This window comes from Vanacampus margaritifer, chromosome 11, assembly GCF_051991255.1.
Source record: "Vanacampus margaritifer isolate UIUO_Vmar chromosome 11, RoL_Vmar_1.0, whole genome shotgun sequence".
Taxonomy (NCBI): Eukaryota; Metazoa; Chordata; class Actinopteri; order Syngnathiformes; family Syngnathidae; genus Vanacampus; species Vanacampus margaritifer.
In genome coordinates, this window is record NC_135442.1 from 6,447,663 (window position 1) to 6,460,924 (window position 13,262).

The following is a 13,262-nucleotide window of genomic DNA, read 5'->3' on the forward strand; positions in this document are numbered from 1 at the left end:
AAGTTTATGTCACAAGTCAAAATGGCGGTCTTACTCGGTGAAAATATGTGCTCCGATTTTGGATTGTTGTTATTTGATTTGTGAGGATTATTTTGATTTCAAAATGTGATGAAATGCCGTTTAATTACGACAATAGTCTGCCTTGTTTGTATGCTAGTCACAGGCAAAAGCAATACAATGCGCTATTTATTTAGGGAAGCATGTGCATTGTGTTACATTGCAGAAATATCAGAAATGCCTGAATGTCACTGAAATACTACTGTAAAGTCAAACCAAAGTAGTACACATGTCAACATTTTTGATAACTGCTTTATTGAGGATATTTTAAAAAGGGTGTTTCCAATGGCATTGAGCAGTGGTCACCAGTCTTGCAGCCCTTCAACTCATAAATGGACTTTCATGTTGATAGCGCCATAATATGTGTTAAATGTTGCCCACACGGCATCCATCGCAGCCTGGGTGTTAACATGGTGAAACTGGATGTGATTTCCTATACTTGCTCTGCATCCACACTCGATGCATTGAAACTTTTTTCGCTCTGTTAACTTGAATTCGCCGATCCTCCAGATTCTGAACTTCTTCCAATCCAGCATTGGAAAATAAACTATGAACTTCGTCTGTTGAGATGAAACACAGGCAAACGGGGCTGTAGTAGGCCTACATTAATTTGAACAAGGAATGCTTCAGCTTACACGTTTTTGTTTTATATACCTTTTGTGAAAAAATAAACACAAGTTCCATCTCCTCGCACGTAGAAATTGTCTGACAAGCACCGACCTGAATGCAAAAAGATACCTATTAATAGACATCCACACAAGACATTATAAAGGAGACTGTCAAAAGTGTGTCCCCATGACTCACCCTTCTTAAACCTGAGTTGTGACATGTCATATCTCCCATAATCACGAAAAAGGAAAATCCCTCCAAATTTCAGATAGGAGGATAAGCGATTAACGACCCCTTGCAGCCTGTAGATGAAGTCTCATTTACTGACTGTCACTTACTAGCCACAGTAGCTACAATATGTACACAGCAATTACTCTTGCGTTTATGCAGTAATCTTCACCCACCTGTCTGGATGAATGGAGGAGAGCACAAAAACGGCAAGAATAACATCTAGACTTTGTGGAGGAAAGGGAAGGGGGCCCTCTTGCTCACAAATATCATGCACAAACGCACAGCACACGGAGTGGTCGTAGTCGGGATGGCTCTGTGAGAGGGGGACAAAATCATTTATATTCAAAATTAATCCTAAATTTTATTCATTATTATTATTTATTCATTTAACATCACTTCCAATGGTCGTTATAGTCTAACTCTAGACAGTATAGTAATCAAACTTCCATCACAATCAACTGCAGATAAGTCATGCATGCACAAGTTAAAAAGCTACTGTATGTTCAAAATATAACCAGTCTCCTTACCTTCAACAGCTGAATAGCATGTGGGGAAAAGTCACAACAGTATAAAAATGCAGCGTTTTCCCTGTGAACAAAATTCAAAGGTAATTATAGACAAGAATTTTATGCTCATGAGATATCAAATATGAGATTAGGAATGTTATTTAATTTACAAAACCTTGCGAAGAGGTTAAAGTAATTTAGATTGAAGATTTTTTTTTTCATGTGACACTTACTTGATATTATTAATCATTGGAAATACACTGTTGCCAACCCCACATCCTACCTGTAAAGATGTACAGTATGTTATACAAACTGTATAATGCACATTTAATTAAAAAAAAAAACATTTCATTTTACTAATTATTTTAATTTAACTTGTATCCTTGGCTGTAAAAATAAAACTTTTCGATACGGCTTCTTGTTAGCATTGTGGGTAAGATAGAGCCTACACTCACATTCACACTTAAGGACAATATGCGCTAACGGCTCATCCACCGTGCTGTCATAAAGCCAAACTATAAATATTCACAAAATAAAATTTGGCAAAACCTCCATTATCCTAAAAGAGGCGTGTTGCCCAGGGTAAGAAACACGCATGGCTGCTTCATTTGTTTCCAGTTCTGCATCTTGACACAGGCGCTGATGGTTTGAGGTACAGTCAAAGTGTGTGTGGCTGTGGTGTTGCTGAAGTCTGGTATCCATCTCCCCATCAAAGCCACTCTCTTGGCTTTTTGAATCTGACGGAAGCAGTTCTGGGAATTCCAAAAGCAGCCACTTGCGATCTTTGAAGAATTTACGCTCGTGTAGTGCATAAAACGTATCCCAGTATTTGCAAGCTTCTGTATCAAATTTGCCTGTGGACAAGATATTTAAGAATAATGTCACATATTTTTAATCAATCTGCTAGGTAATGACTTTGAAAATGTAATTTAAACACATTCTTGCCTTGTTCTGCTAATGGAATGTGCACCTTGGAGTTTTCGGCAGCTTTCAAATGTGCATTATCTTTGTCTGCCTCTGTCCACTGCACATGATCCCTAATCATTAAGAATTATACAACTACTGTAAACATTTAAAGGAAAACACATTTCACCTATTAGATTTCAACTTTGAACTTCAATCACACTTCCTTAATAAGATTCAAATACAATAATATTTTTAGGATGCTGGCACATATTGGTCCAATTAATTACTGACCACATGTTGTGCTTAAAGATGTCATCACAGTTGGTCAGAATTCTCGAACCCAGTGGAGCTGAGGGTCTTCTTCCAGTGCTCTTCAAACGTATAAACAGTCTGCTGAAGACTTTCTCCAGTGTGGCCAAATGGAGGCTCCGAAATTGATGCATTTATACTGCAAAAACACAGGAAAATGTTTAACATATTTCCCCCCCAAATAACAGTAGGCTAAGTGTTTTATTGCAGTGGTGGAAAGTGTAATTTTCAGGTATCTGTACTAGACTTGAGTATTTCTTTTTATGATGATTTCTTTTCTCGATATTTGAGCACGTGAGAATCAAATTCTTGATTTATGCTGTCATACTCCCTTCCAGTTGGTGTCAATAGTGAGACTTTCGTTGTCGAGTCGTCGTGTGACGATGAAAGTAGAAGAAGAAGAAGCCCGGCTTCCAAAACAAGACGAAGAGGACAGTACACTAAATCATCCGACGCTGCTACGGTAAAACATATAAGTCACCAAGTGCACTTTTAGAGTCGTCTGTTTTTTTAATCTCTCTTGCTAGTGTCGGCCTAATAAATACGATAGAATGCATTTTGAATTAGCTCAACCCGGCGACAAGTCTGATACGATGCCTCTTCTTTCGCTAACGTCGCTAAATTAATATAGATATATTCGCGATCTCACAAGAGTGTTCTCAAACCCGGGATCTTTTTTTTGCGAAACGCAAACGGTTATAAATTGTCAAACTTACAAACAAAACAATAATCACCCCCGGTTTGGCTGTAGTGTGGATATCTATGGCGTGGAGTAGCAATCAATTGGAGCGTTAGCCTTTGCGCATGCGTACATGGTCTCGTTTGTGTGTGGACGGTTTTGATGTAATGCATCAGTCCTAGTATAGTGTGCGGGTACACTTTATGAGGACAAATAAAAAATAAAATATAAAAACTTTATACGTACAAATAAAAAAATAGAATATAAAAACTTTATAAGGACAAACACATTAACTTCTAACTATGGAGAAAAATTACATTCAAGTGGAAGCTCCCTCTGCTGGCTCTAGTCTAGAAAGACTGTAGCCTTAGCCTGACTTTGAGGCTATTTTACAACATGTGCATTGAGCAAACTAGAATCAGAATGGTTAGTTAAAAAAATATATTTTATACAGACGACAATACATGATGTTAGTTAAAAACCTTTATGCAGTGTAAGATGAAACAAAACAAAACAGAATGCCTGGGGCAAACAATGGCAATCTCAAGGGATAGTAAAATCGAAAAAGACCTGAGGATTAATTACAGTAAGTGATTAAAAAACAATATGAATATTTGGAATGATGGCTCAAATGAATGGAGAAATGAATGTTATCTCAAAGGAACACAAGGTTGGAGAATTCTATCTGTAATGTTGATGATGATGGGCATTCAATTTGTGCGTGCACAGTAGTTTCCACTGACTTTCTTTTTAACCCTGTAGTTAAAAATGTACAATACTTGCAGAATTGCATTGCAGTGTTCAGAGATCTCTTAACACGGCTTAGGTGTCCATTGAGTGTCACTAATGTATGCTTGCTGTGTTCATTGCTTTCGAACGCTTCAACGTAGAAGGAAATTTGAGCTATTAGGAGCATTAAATTGTTCTTGTTTTCTTGCAGATACTCTCTTGGAAGGTTGAGAGAAATGCTACCAGAAGATGGCACTTTACTGGAGAAAAAAAAGGAATGTAAATGCTGCTGAGGTGTTGAGCTGGAGAGCACGAGGTATCAGAGATGGTGGCACTCTCACAAGGCTCAATACAAAGGTCCTAAGACGCATCCTTTTAGAGGTAATGGAAAACAAAATGCAGTGCTACTTACATGCAGCTACCTTTTCTATTCCTGTTGAATTCATTTGTATATGTTGTCATAATTCAGGATAACAGGGATTTCTCTAAAGTGTGGAGCAAGACCTCTAAATCCACAATATTGTATGAAAATGGTAAAATCTACCTGGAAAATTACCTGAAGTGCTACAGCTGGTGAGTACGAATCTTTGTCATTAGTGGTACTAATAGATGTCATGCTATATTTTATCATAGCATTTCAAGTAATAACAGTGCTTCTACTCTTAATGAGGCTGTCACTCATGAATATAGTTAGCATATTTTCACATTTTGTCCTTTGACTAAATGGATGCTAAATTGGAAAAAAAAAACCACCTAAATGTTTAGGTCATTCATTGTGAACTAACAACAGTATTCTAACTTTCTAATGAACTTTTCAGTGTTCATTCCGAGCCTCATGCTCTCTACGATTTGCCTAAACGATCTAAAATTGATAAATTTGAAGATACCTTGCTGTGCCAGAGCTCACTTGTAAGTTGATGCCAATATCATTACATTGTTGCTGTACCTTAATGTTGACAATAAGTGCAAATTTGTTTTGTTGGCAGGAAACCACATTGGCATCTCCTTCTGATCACAAGCCCAGTCTCTTGTTTTTGACGGCCAATAATTGGTTGTATCGCTTGTCAGACTCAACAGGACAGGAGCTGGAGAGAGTTTTTCTCTCTTCAAAACACACATTCAGGTAAATGAGAAACATTTAGCTTTTGGTTGTTGGCTGTTTTGTGCTGTATCTGCCCTTCATGTTGATGTTCTTTTAATTTTAAGGTACCTAAGCTGGGATGTTTCTCAGGAGATTTTTTATGTTAAATCTGTTCAAAACAAAGGGACACCCTTAGCACAGCAGGTAAAAAATATGTTATCATGTAATGAGTTGTTTGAAATACTTTAGTTACCTAATGTAACTGTTTTGACAATGCCCAAATTATTCTCTGCAAAATTTGTTGTTTTTGTAAATTGTTGAAGTAGTTAATGTGTTTAATATCACCAAATTGTACAGTTGTGTCATATGCCCAGAGGCAAAAAATTATCAAGTGCAGGGTGGTTCACAGCGCTAATTTGTTAAAAAATTTTGTCTTATTTTACCAGGCTGGTATCACCCAGAATACAGTGATGCATCTGGCCATATTCCAAGTTTTCCCCTTACAAATTGTGGGGATGATGGAAGTCAACAAACAGGTTTGTATGTTTGTTCATGTTACATGCGTTAAATAGCAGGGGTGTGGTATGAAGATATCCATTTACATCTTGCAGGTATTCGGGAACGGCATTGTTGATGTTGATTTATCACAGGGTGTCCTGGCTGTATCCTATAGCAAAAAGGCAATGAAGCTGTTTAGCTTTGAGCACATTGTGCAAAAGGTGTGTATGTCTGATCTCATACTTCATAGCAAATTTAATTAAAATATTTATTCAAATAATGGCCTCCATTTATTCTTGAGGAAAATCCAGTTGGTGCCATTAGGTCGCGATATTTTATGGCTGTAGCTATCGAATATACGGCAAATCCAGGTCCAGAAAGTAAAAACCCTGCCACTGTTTGGCTTTAGCCCCTGATGCTAGCTAGCTAGTGCCTTAGCAAGTAAACGAGCACAATGGGAGCTATCTAGGGAGTTAGCTAGCTAGCACCTGAAAGTAAAAACCCTGCCACAGTTTGGCTTTAATCCCTGATGCTAGCTAGCTAGCTTTCTCCCTAGCAGGTAAACAAGCACCATGGGAGCTATCTAGGGAGCTAGCTAAATGGAACCTGAAAGTAAAAACCCTGCCACAGTTTGGCTTTAGCCCCTGCTGCTAGTTAACTAGCTCCCTAGCAGGTAAACAAGCACCATGGGAGCTAGCTAGGCAACTAGCTAGCTTGCACCTGGGGCTAAAGCTAAACCGTAGCAGGGTTTTTACCTTCTGGACCTGGATTTGCCGCCTCTGCGAATATATTTAGAATTGATTATCATACCGACTACCCTGTTGATTAATTGAGAAATCTGATAAACATTTATTTTGCATTATTTAACAACAAAATGTTCATGTAGAGAGCAAGTATTGTTGTGGTGGGGCCTAGCCTGGTGAGTGACGTGGGAGTCAGCAAATAAGTTTGTAAGGTTAGCTGTTGTGAGCTCAGGTTAGCAGCTGGCTGTTAACTGGCTAACTGTCAGCCAGTCTTGATACTGTTAAGTCATAGTAGCTCAAATAAAATAATTCTGCATGCACTCAGGTGGATGGCCACGGCTCCCACCCCTGTACCGTTAGCCTAATAGCATAATTGCCTCTGTCATATTTAACTTGCTGTCACAACAACAGTTAAAAATGCCATTGTGGTTGCTAAAAATAAATTATTTATGTCTGTGTAGAACATCAGTCATCAAACTCATGATAATCCGCCACGGTTGTATCAAGGCAACTCTTCTAGTTTGTTGTTTGTGTTTTTTTCCCCTTGTTTGCTGAAAAAGTAAAAAAAAAAAAATACTTCGGCAATTAGGCTAACTGTATCATTAGCCTTGTATTTATAATATATATATATATATATGAGTAAACTGTACTTTCATTTTAGTCCAAATTTCTAACACCAATGGTTTTCTTGTGTAGTACCTGGTAGAGAAATTAACGCTTGGAAAGCCAAGTTCACTTCTCAATGGCAAAACAGTGGGAGACGTTCCATTTGGCATTCCTGTAAATATCCAGATCACAGGTACGTTTCATACAGTTTGTGATAAAAGATTTGATGTCGACTCTTGGCCACAAAATAACTATAATAATGACTTTTTGTGTTTCATTTTTACTCTGATGACATAGATTGCCCTCCAGTGCTTTTTGAAGTGTCCTGCTCCAGTAATGGTGTGCAGATCGGAGGCTTTCCTTGGCATTACATTCACACACCACCACAAAAATGTCATCAAGGGACTCACCACTTCCGCTCACTCAAAGACCGCACTATGGTATCAAAAACAAAGTTTTAACAGGAGGAAACTTGGGACATATGAATAAATAATATACAAATTATAACTGTTTAGCTAGCTAGGGGTTTCTGTGTCTTTGTACAATAATACAAAACTAATGGTGAATTGGTCGGCACCCAAGGGAAATGGCAGCTTAAGTGGCTGAGGGGACAGTTGCTTTGAACATTTGTTTTAGTTTTCTTCAAAAAGCTGTTCCACTTCTTTCCATTTACTCTGGATACCTTCTTGAGTAGTTTCCTCCTTGATCTACACTGTGCACTTCATAATGTGGCTAAGCTAAAAGACATTTTCTCTTTTTAAATCAATTTAGGCCCTAAATGGAATACAGAATATGAGCTGTTACTCTCTAGAGAGAGATGCCATTTTCTTCCATCCTGATGACTCAGGAAGAATCATTCATGCGGGGCCCAGCACTATAAAGTGAGTAGTGCAAATGAACAGTGTTAAGTACAATCTTATGAGCTTTAACACAAACAGACAACTGTAAATCTTTTCTAATGACCATCTTTGATCGACATTGAAATTAAGACCTCTCTGATAGTGTCATTTAAAACAGAATAATTGGAATAACAAACATTTTATTACAGTTCTCATTATCCTCTGATGAAGTATCCAATAAGCATTTCGACAGTATACTGTACTTCGGCTGTTGGTATTTTTTTGCTAAATTGATTCCCCCCCTTCTCCCAGCATTCTTAAAATCCTTGGTGAGTTGAACAGCGGATTGCCATCAAAAGTAGTAGAAGACTTCTCGATGGCAACTCATCGGAACAACATTGTAAGTGTTTTGCTTTGGATTATGGATGAATGTTTTTCATTCACTCATGCTTCTGTATTTTTTAAAATGTTATGTTTTTTTTGTTTTTTTGTACCTACTACAGTCTACCTCACAAGTCACTGTCACCTCATCAGGCCGCATAGTGAAGAGAAGATTCCAGCAGCTCGATGATGACCCTGATCAGGAGGTATGAAAATACTTTTCGCTCCGGACTGATAGCAATCAATTGCTATTTTGGGTTCTTCTTTTTACAAACTCAATTTTATTTTTCAAATTTCTTCTACTGCATTTTGCTAATTTGCCATACTTTCCTTACACTCTAAAACTTGTGGGTAATAAGATAACCCAAAATGAGTCAATAAGGGACCAACCAAATTTTTTAGGTTACTCTCATTTAACCCCAAAGGTTGGGTCAAATGAATAATCCACCAAAATACCATTTAATTAAAAAAAATATATATATTTTATTTTATACTGAATTTAGGTTGTTTTGTACAAGACAACCCAAAATAGTTGAGTTTTTTGTTGTTGTACAAAACAAGTCAAAAACAAAAATTCTGCTAAAAAACAAACCCTGAGTTGTTTCGCAAAAAAAAAAAAAAAAATCTGCCTAACAATTGTTTTTTTTTAAATTTTTATTTAACCCACATTTTTGGGTTAAATATATAACCCAATGAGTTGGGTCGTTCTCTTTATGACCCAATTTGTTTTATTTTTGATCCAACTATTTTTGTGTGGGTTTTTCGTCTCTCTTTTTTTCCTATCAGACAAGGAGTAGCATTCCAATTTGCTTGTGCACCACAATTACAATAAAGGCTATTGTATTGTGTTCAATTCTATTATAGCCCGTTGCATCGTTCCATCCATCACCAATGAAATACTTAACAGCTTTTTATGTTGCCAATAGTGGTTTGGATTGGAAGATGTTGATTCTACGGAAACGTTTTTCTTACTCCTGCACAACTAGATGAAAAGTGTGAGTGCTTTCTTAAAGTCGCAGCTTTCATCTGTGTGCCTTAGGGACACAAAACTGGTTGTGGGAGCCAGAATTATTGTTTATTGGTAGGATATTAAATTACCTTACTCAAACACTAATTGTTTACCTCATCAAGTCTTTCTCTGCTAGGATAGATCCACAATTTAAAGAAAGACAGCTTAAAAATAAGTTACAGTTGCATAAATAGACCCACTGAGTTTTTGCCTGTGCGGGTTTCTGAAATAAATGGACTATGTGCAACCAGGAAATAAATCATGTTGACAGAAAACCTAGAAAACAAACAAAAACCTACAATAAATGTTTCAGACTTTCCGTACGGTTATATATGAGGACGAGCTGGACCTTTTGGCAGTGGTGGTCACCAACGGTGCAGACGAGGAGGGAAAAGCTCAGGTCCGACTACATGACAACCAGAGTGGAGAGTTACTGAAGACTGTTGATCTGTTGGAACCATGGGATGAGGTGAGTAACTATACATACTTTAAGTGTGGCAACGTGCTGTGGTGAACTTTTATCTTTTGTTTTAGACTTACCGACATGACCTGATCTTCGACAAGGACACAATTGTTCATATTGAACAAAAGAACACCAATGTCTGCTGCCACATTTACAAGCTCAAGACGGCTACCAAATAGAACCAACTGTGAAATTTGAGCTTTTTTTTTTATTTTTTTTACTTTGTTACAATATGTTACTTTGTACAATGTTAGCATTTAGTACATTTGGATTATTTTTATTTTATTTTTTAATAAAAATATTTTCTTTTTTACCATAATTATTTGTTATTCTGGTTTAAATAGATTGACCGATCTAATGATTGGGTCATTATATTATCAGTTTTTTTTAAAAAAGGAACAATGCAACCAGCCCAGTTAATGTGCTTGATGACTCCCAAAAAATGTTAGGTCATCTATTCACGCTAAATACAGCGGTAAACTGGATGCTTATTTTGTTTATTGTGATGATGAATACAGTACATTCATGAAGGAGCATGACACTTTCACAGAGTCACAGTTTCTGGTACGTTTCCCAGGTTTTGTGGGGAACTATTCTGAGAGCTGCATCCAGCAAAGTAGCCGAAGATAACAAAAAAAGCCACATGCTTGAAAACACATTAGTCTTGTAGCTTTTAAAATGTTTTTATTTTCTCATTGTGGGAATCACACAATACATTGAGGCATGCCATGTGCAGTGCACAACAACAGATGTTCAGGATCAAAGCAGGGAATGGGTCAATCACAGGTTAATTGTGAATGAAGCATTGAATGGAAATGGAACCCCTTCAGTTGTATGTCAGTGGCTCCTGCTCAAAAAAATTAAATTCGGGAAATTGGATTTTGCTGACATATTTGACGAGCAGGTACAGTAAACTGGGTTCTATCACAGCTGACTTTAGGGAAGAAGCAGGGTATAGGCTGGACTAGTCACCAGCCAATCATAGGGCACAAGAAAAACATATCTGAGCGCCTTCTTGTTCGCTATGGTAATAGACAGGATGACAGACGAGGTTAGACAAAAATCTCCATGGACTATGATGTAGAAGAAGAGACAAAAGCAAGTGACAAAATGGCCTCCCCCTGAGATGGACAAAAACATTTTTTACTTTCTTTTTTTCTTAATTCATAATCTAAAAACACAATATTAATCAGAGTGCCGTATTTAGACTAGACGTAGACCATCTTCCCCTTTAGATAACGGTATGGAGAATATAACATTTTGTGCTGCAAAGTATTTTTTTAATTATATATTTTTAAGATAGCTTGTGGCAAACTCGGCGTTACGTGATTGTTTATTTAAAAAAAAAATCTCGAGTTTTGAAAAGTGCGAAGTTAAAAACCGCCCCACCTCCGAGCAATTTACACAACAGCGCGTCGCGTAACCAAGTCTGCCAACAACAGACTGTAACCCTTCATCGTCTTCGTCGTCCAGTTCCCTAAACAGACCTCCTGCTCGGAAACTGGATGACTATGGAGAACTACAAACTTTTTCTGTTCACCTTGTCGTCTGCTTGCGTTGTGGGTATTCTCGCCATCATATTCGTTTTAAGGTGGGTCCTTCACTTTCAACCGGGTCTGGGCTGGGACGGAGGTCTGGCAGAGTTCAACTGGCATCCAGTGTTGAACGTCTGCGGATTTATCATCCTGCAGGCTCTGGGTGAGTTGTACTTTCCACTCTTATTTCACTGGTCAAAGGAATTCAATGTTATTGCACAAACCACACGTTCAGACTTCCTGTAAACTCAAGTGGAAGTTTTTCGCACTCAAGTAAACACGTGTGCAACAGCTGCAATGTTTTCAAACGTGTTTGTGGATGAAGCGCTTTAAGTATCGCTTTGTGTCAAGACTATAGTTACCTTGAATTCCACTTGAAAATCATGCGATATCGCCTTTACGTGATCTGATCCCCTCCACTAACAATCTAATTTCTGATCATGACCTATATTCTACTTATTCACTTATAGAAAAGTCCATAACAATGACATTATTCAAAACGTGTTTTCCTTATTCCATTCTCCTGATACCAAACATGTTAAAAGTTTTTTCCACGTCATTATTTTGCATCAACTTACACAGAAATGTGCTGTTTTTGTTCTACTGATAGCAAACAAGCTTGCAGTTTGTCTATCTTTAGCTTGCACAGAAATAAAATAAATATGTAAACATTTTTAAAAGTGGAAATAGGTGCCCTTTTTCATAATATCTTATGTATCACATGACCCTTAATAAATCAACATTTACATTTTTTAGCATAATGATATGACTTGTCAAACTGGATGGGTCTGCTAGTCCATACTCCATATTCTACTGAGTTAGCAGCACCTGCTCCACAAAATATCTGCATTTTGGAAGCAGTTTGCAGCCATGTTAGTAGAGGGCGTGCTTTAACTGAATGACGACCTTTCTCTCTTCCAGCCATCATTGTATACAGACTACCATGGAGCTGGAAACGTAGCAAACTTACCATGAAGATTATCCATGCAAGCTTGAACTTGGTGGCCTACATTTTTGCAGTTGTTGCAACAGTGGCGGTTTTTGACTATCACAATCTATCTAAAATCCCCAACATGTACAGTCTGCACAGCTGGATAGGCATGGTAACTCTAATATTGTACTGTTTACAGGTAAATGCTTTTTTAAAATTGCCTTTTTTTATGACAATTACGCTATGCTAATAATGCTTTTTTTGTATAATTGAAAATTGTATGTTTTTATGCAGCTAGTTTTAGGGTTTGGCCTGTATTTGATGCCCTCCACACCTATATCCTGGAGAGCAGCCTTTATGCCCATTCATGTCTACAGTGGCCTGCTCCTTTTCACCTCCGTTATAGCAGTGGCACTCATGGGCATCACTGAGAAACTTATATTTAGCCTGTAAGTACAGCAAAAAAGCAGCTTCTCTAAGGTATTTAAATCACAATTCATGCTAATACATTAAATGTAACTTTGTTTTATTTATCGCCTCCAGAACCAATCCAAAATATAACAGCTCTCCCCCAGAGGCAATATTTGTGAACATCCTGGGACTCTTTCTGGTGGTTTTTGGGGCACTAATCCTTTGGATTGCCACTCGACAGTCTTGGAAACGGCCCAGTGAGCAGACCTTGCATAGTCTGAATTCCAAAGGGGGCGATGAGGATGGCACAAGAGTGAGTACGGTCCTGTCTCAACTCTCGGATGGAACAGAGGGTGAAGCCGTTGGGGAGACCCGTAAGAGGAATAATAAATTGGATGATCGGGTCAACTGAATTTCAATATAAACGGAAACTGTCTCCAATACTGTATAGGATGAATGTACACTCCTTTTACAGTGGTGAATTATGCTGTATTTCCGTTACTATTTAATCTTTATTTCATATTTTGCTTAGATCCAATAAATGTTGAATGTGTTTCACTATGTCCTGATTGTATGTAAGCAGGATTCATATGTACTGGCAAGCATAACAAACTTAACCACAAGCCTCTCATTCTCCTGTATTATTCTGTCTATGAATTATTCAGATGCCATTTTACATATTTTACAATAAATATCTGCATATTATAAAGTGAGTCTCTCTTATTACTGAGGAACATAT

General features: G+C 37.6%; 3 protein-coding genes across 6 annotated transcripts; 2 read left to right on the forward strand and 1 right to left on the reverse strand.

Annotated features, from left to right (window-relative positions):
• Window positions 1-289: 289 nt before the first annotated feature.
• On the reverse strand, window positions 290-3,439 carry mettl8 (methyltransferase 8, methylcytidine). 3 transcript variants are annotated; one of them, XM_077580708.1, is made up of 10 exons: window positions 3,335-3,439; window positions 2,601-2,757; window positions 2,349-2,440; window positions 1,953-2,257; window positions 1,637-1,686; window positions 1,425-1,485; window positions 1,071-1,210; window positions 862-968; window positions 712-777; window positions 290-617 (listed from the first exon to the last, which is right to left on the reverse strand). In XM_077580708.1, exons 2-10 carry the CDS (start codon window positions 2,750-2,752, stop codon window positions 463-465), a joined length of 1,128 nt encoding a protein of 375 aa, XP_077436834.1. In that variant the 5' UTR covers window positions 2,753-2,757; window positions 3,335-3,439; the 3' UTR covers window positions 290-462. The 3 variants fall into 3 exon arrangements, with proteins under 3 accessions (XP_077436834.1, XP_077436835.1, XP_077436836.1); XM_077580709.1 differs by having other exon boundaries at window positions 3,353-3,422; XM_077580710.1 differs by lacking the exon at window positions 3,335-3,439 and having other exon boundaries at window positions 2,349-2,465; window positions 2,601-2,749.
• Window positions 2,979-9,965, forward strand: dcaf17 (ddb1 and cul4 associated factor 17). Of its 2 annotated transcripts, XM_077580706.1 has the most exons (15): window positions 2,979-3,081; window positions 4,238-4,407; window positions 4,496-4,599; window positions 4,845-4,935; window positions 5,013-5,149; window positions 5,233-5,311; window positions 5,554-5,643; window positions 5,719-5,826; window positions 7,045-7,147; window positions 7,252-7,394; window positions 7,726-7,835; window positions 8,106-8,193; window positions 8,297-8,380; window positions 9,497-9,652; window positions 9,718-9,965. In XM_077580706.1, the coding sequence occupies exons 2-15, from the start codon at window positions 4,276-4,278 to the stop codon at window positions 9,823-9,825; spliced, it is 1,533 nt and encodes a 510-aa protein (XP_077436832.1). In that variant the 5' UTR covers window positions 2,979-3,081; window positions 4,238-4,275; the 3' UTR covers window positions 9,826-9,965. The 2 variants fall into 2 exon arrangements, with proteins under 2 accessions (XP_077436832.1, XP_077436833.1); XM_077580707.1 differs by lacking the exon at window positions 5,554-5,643 and having other exon boundaries at window positions 5,233-5,277; window positions 5,760-5,826.
• Window positions 9,966-10,611: 646 nt separating this feature from the next.
• On the forward strand, window positions 10,612-13,226 carry cybrd1 (cytochrome b reductase 1). The gene is made up of 4 exons (XM_077580712.1): window positions 10,612-11,344; window positions 12,103-12,311; window positions 12,407-12,561; window positions 12,656-13,226. Exons 1-4 carry the CDS (start codon window positions 11,152-11,154, stop codon window positions 12,933-12,935), a joined length of 837 nt encoding a protein of 278 aa, XP_077436838.1. The 5' UTR covers window positions 10,612-11,151; the 3' UTR covers window positions 12,936-13,226.
• The last annotated feature ends 36 nt before the right edge of the window (window positions 13,227-13,262 follow it).

Coding starts and splice junctions, on each gene's coding strand:
- mettl8 (XM_077580708.1), bottom strand. CDS start 2,752: ATGCATCAATTTCGGAGCCTCCATTTGGCCACACTGGAGAAAGTCTTC. Junction 1,211..1,424: donor ATGCTATTCAGCTGTTGAAG/GTAAGGAGACTG, acceptor CCCCTCTCACAG/AGCCATCCCGACTACGACCA. Junction 969..1,070: donor TCCTCCATTCATCCAGACAG/GTGGGTGAAGAT, acceptor CTTCATCTACAG/GCTGCAAGGGGTCGTTAATC.
- dcaf17 (XM_077580706.1), top strand. CDS start 4,276: ATGGCACTTTACTGGAGAAAAAAAAGGAATGTAAATGCTGCTGAGGTG. Junction 4,408..4,495: donor TAAGACGCATCCTTTTAGAG/GTAATGGAAAAC, acceptor GTCATAATTCAG/GATAACAGGGATTTCTCTAA. Junction 4,936..5,012: donor TGCTGTGCCAGAGCTCACTT/GTAAGTTGATGC, acceptor TTTTGTTGGCAG/GAAACCACATTGGCATCTCC.
- cybrd1 (XM_077580712.1), top strand. CDS start 11,152: ATGACTATGGAGAACTACAAACTTTTTCTGTTCACCTTGTCGTCTGCT. Junction 11,345..12,102: donor TATCATCCTGCAGGCTCTGG/GTGAGTTGTACT, acceptor TCTCTCTTCCAG/CCATCATTGTATACAGACTA. Junction 12,312..12,406: donor TAATATTGTACTGTTTACAG/GTAAATGCTTTT, acceptor GTTTTTATGCAG/CTAGTTTTAGGGTTTGGCCT.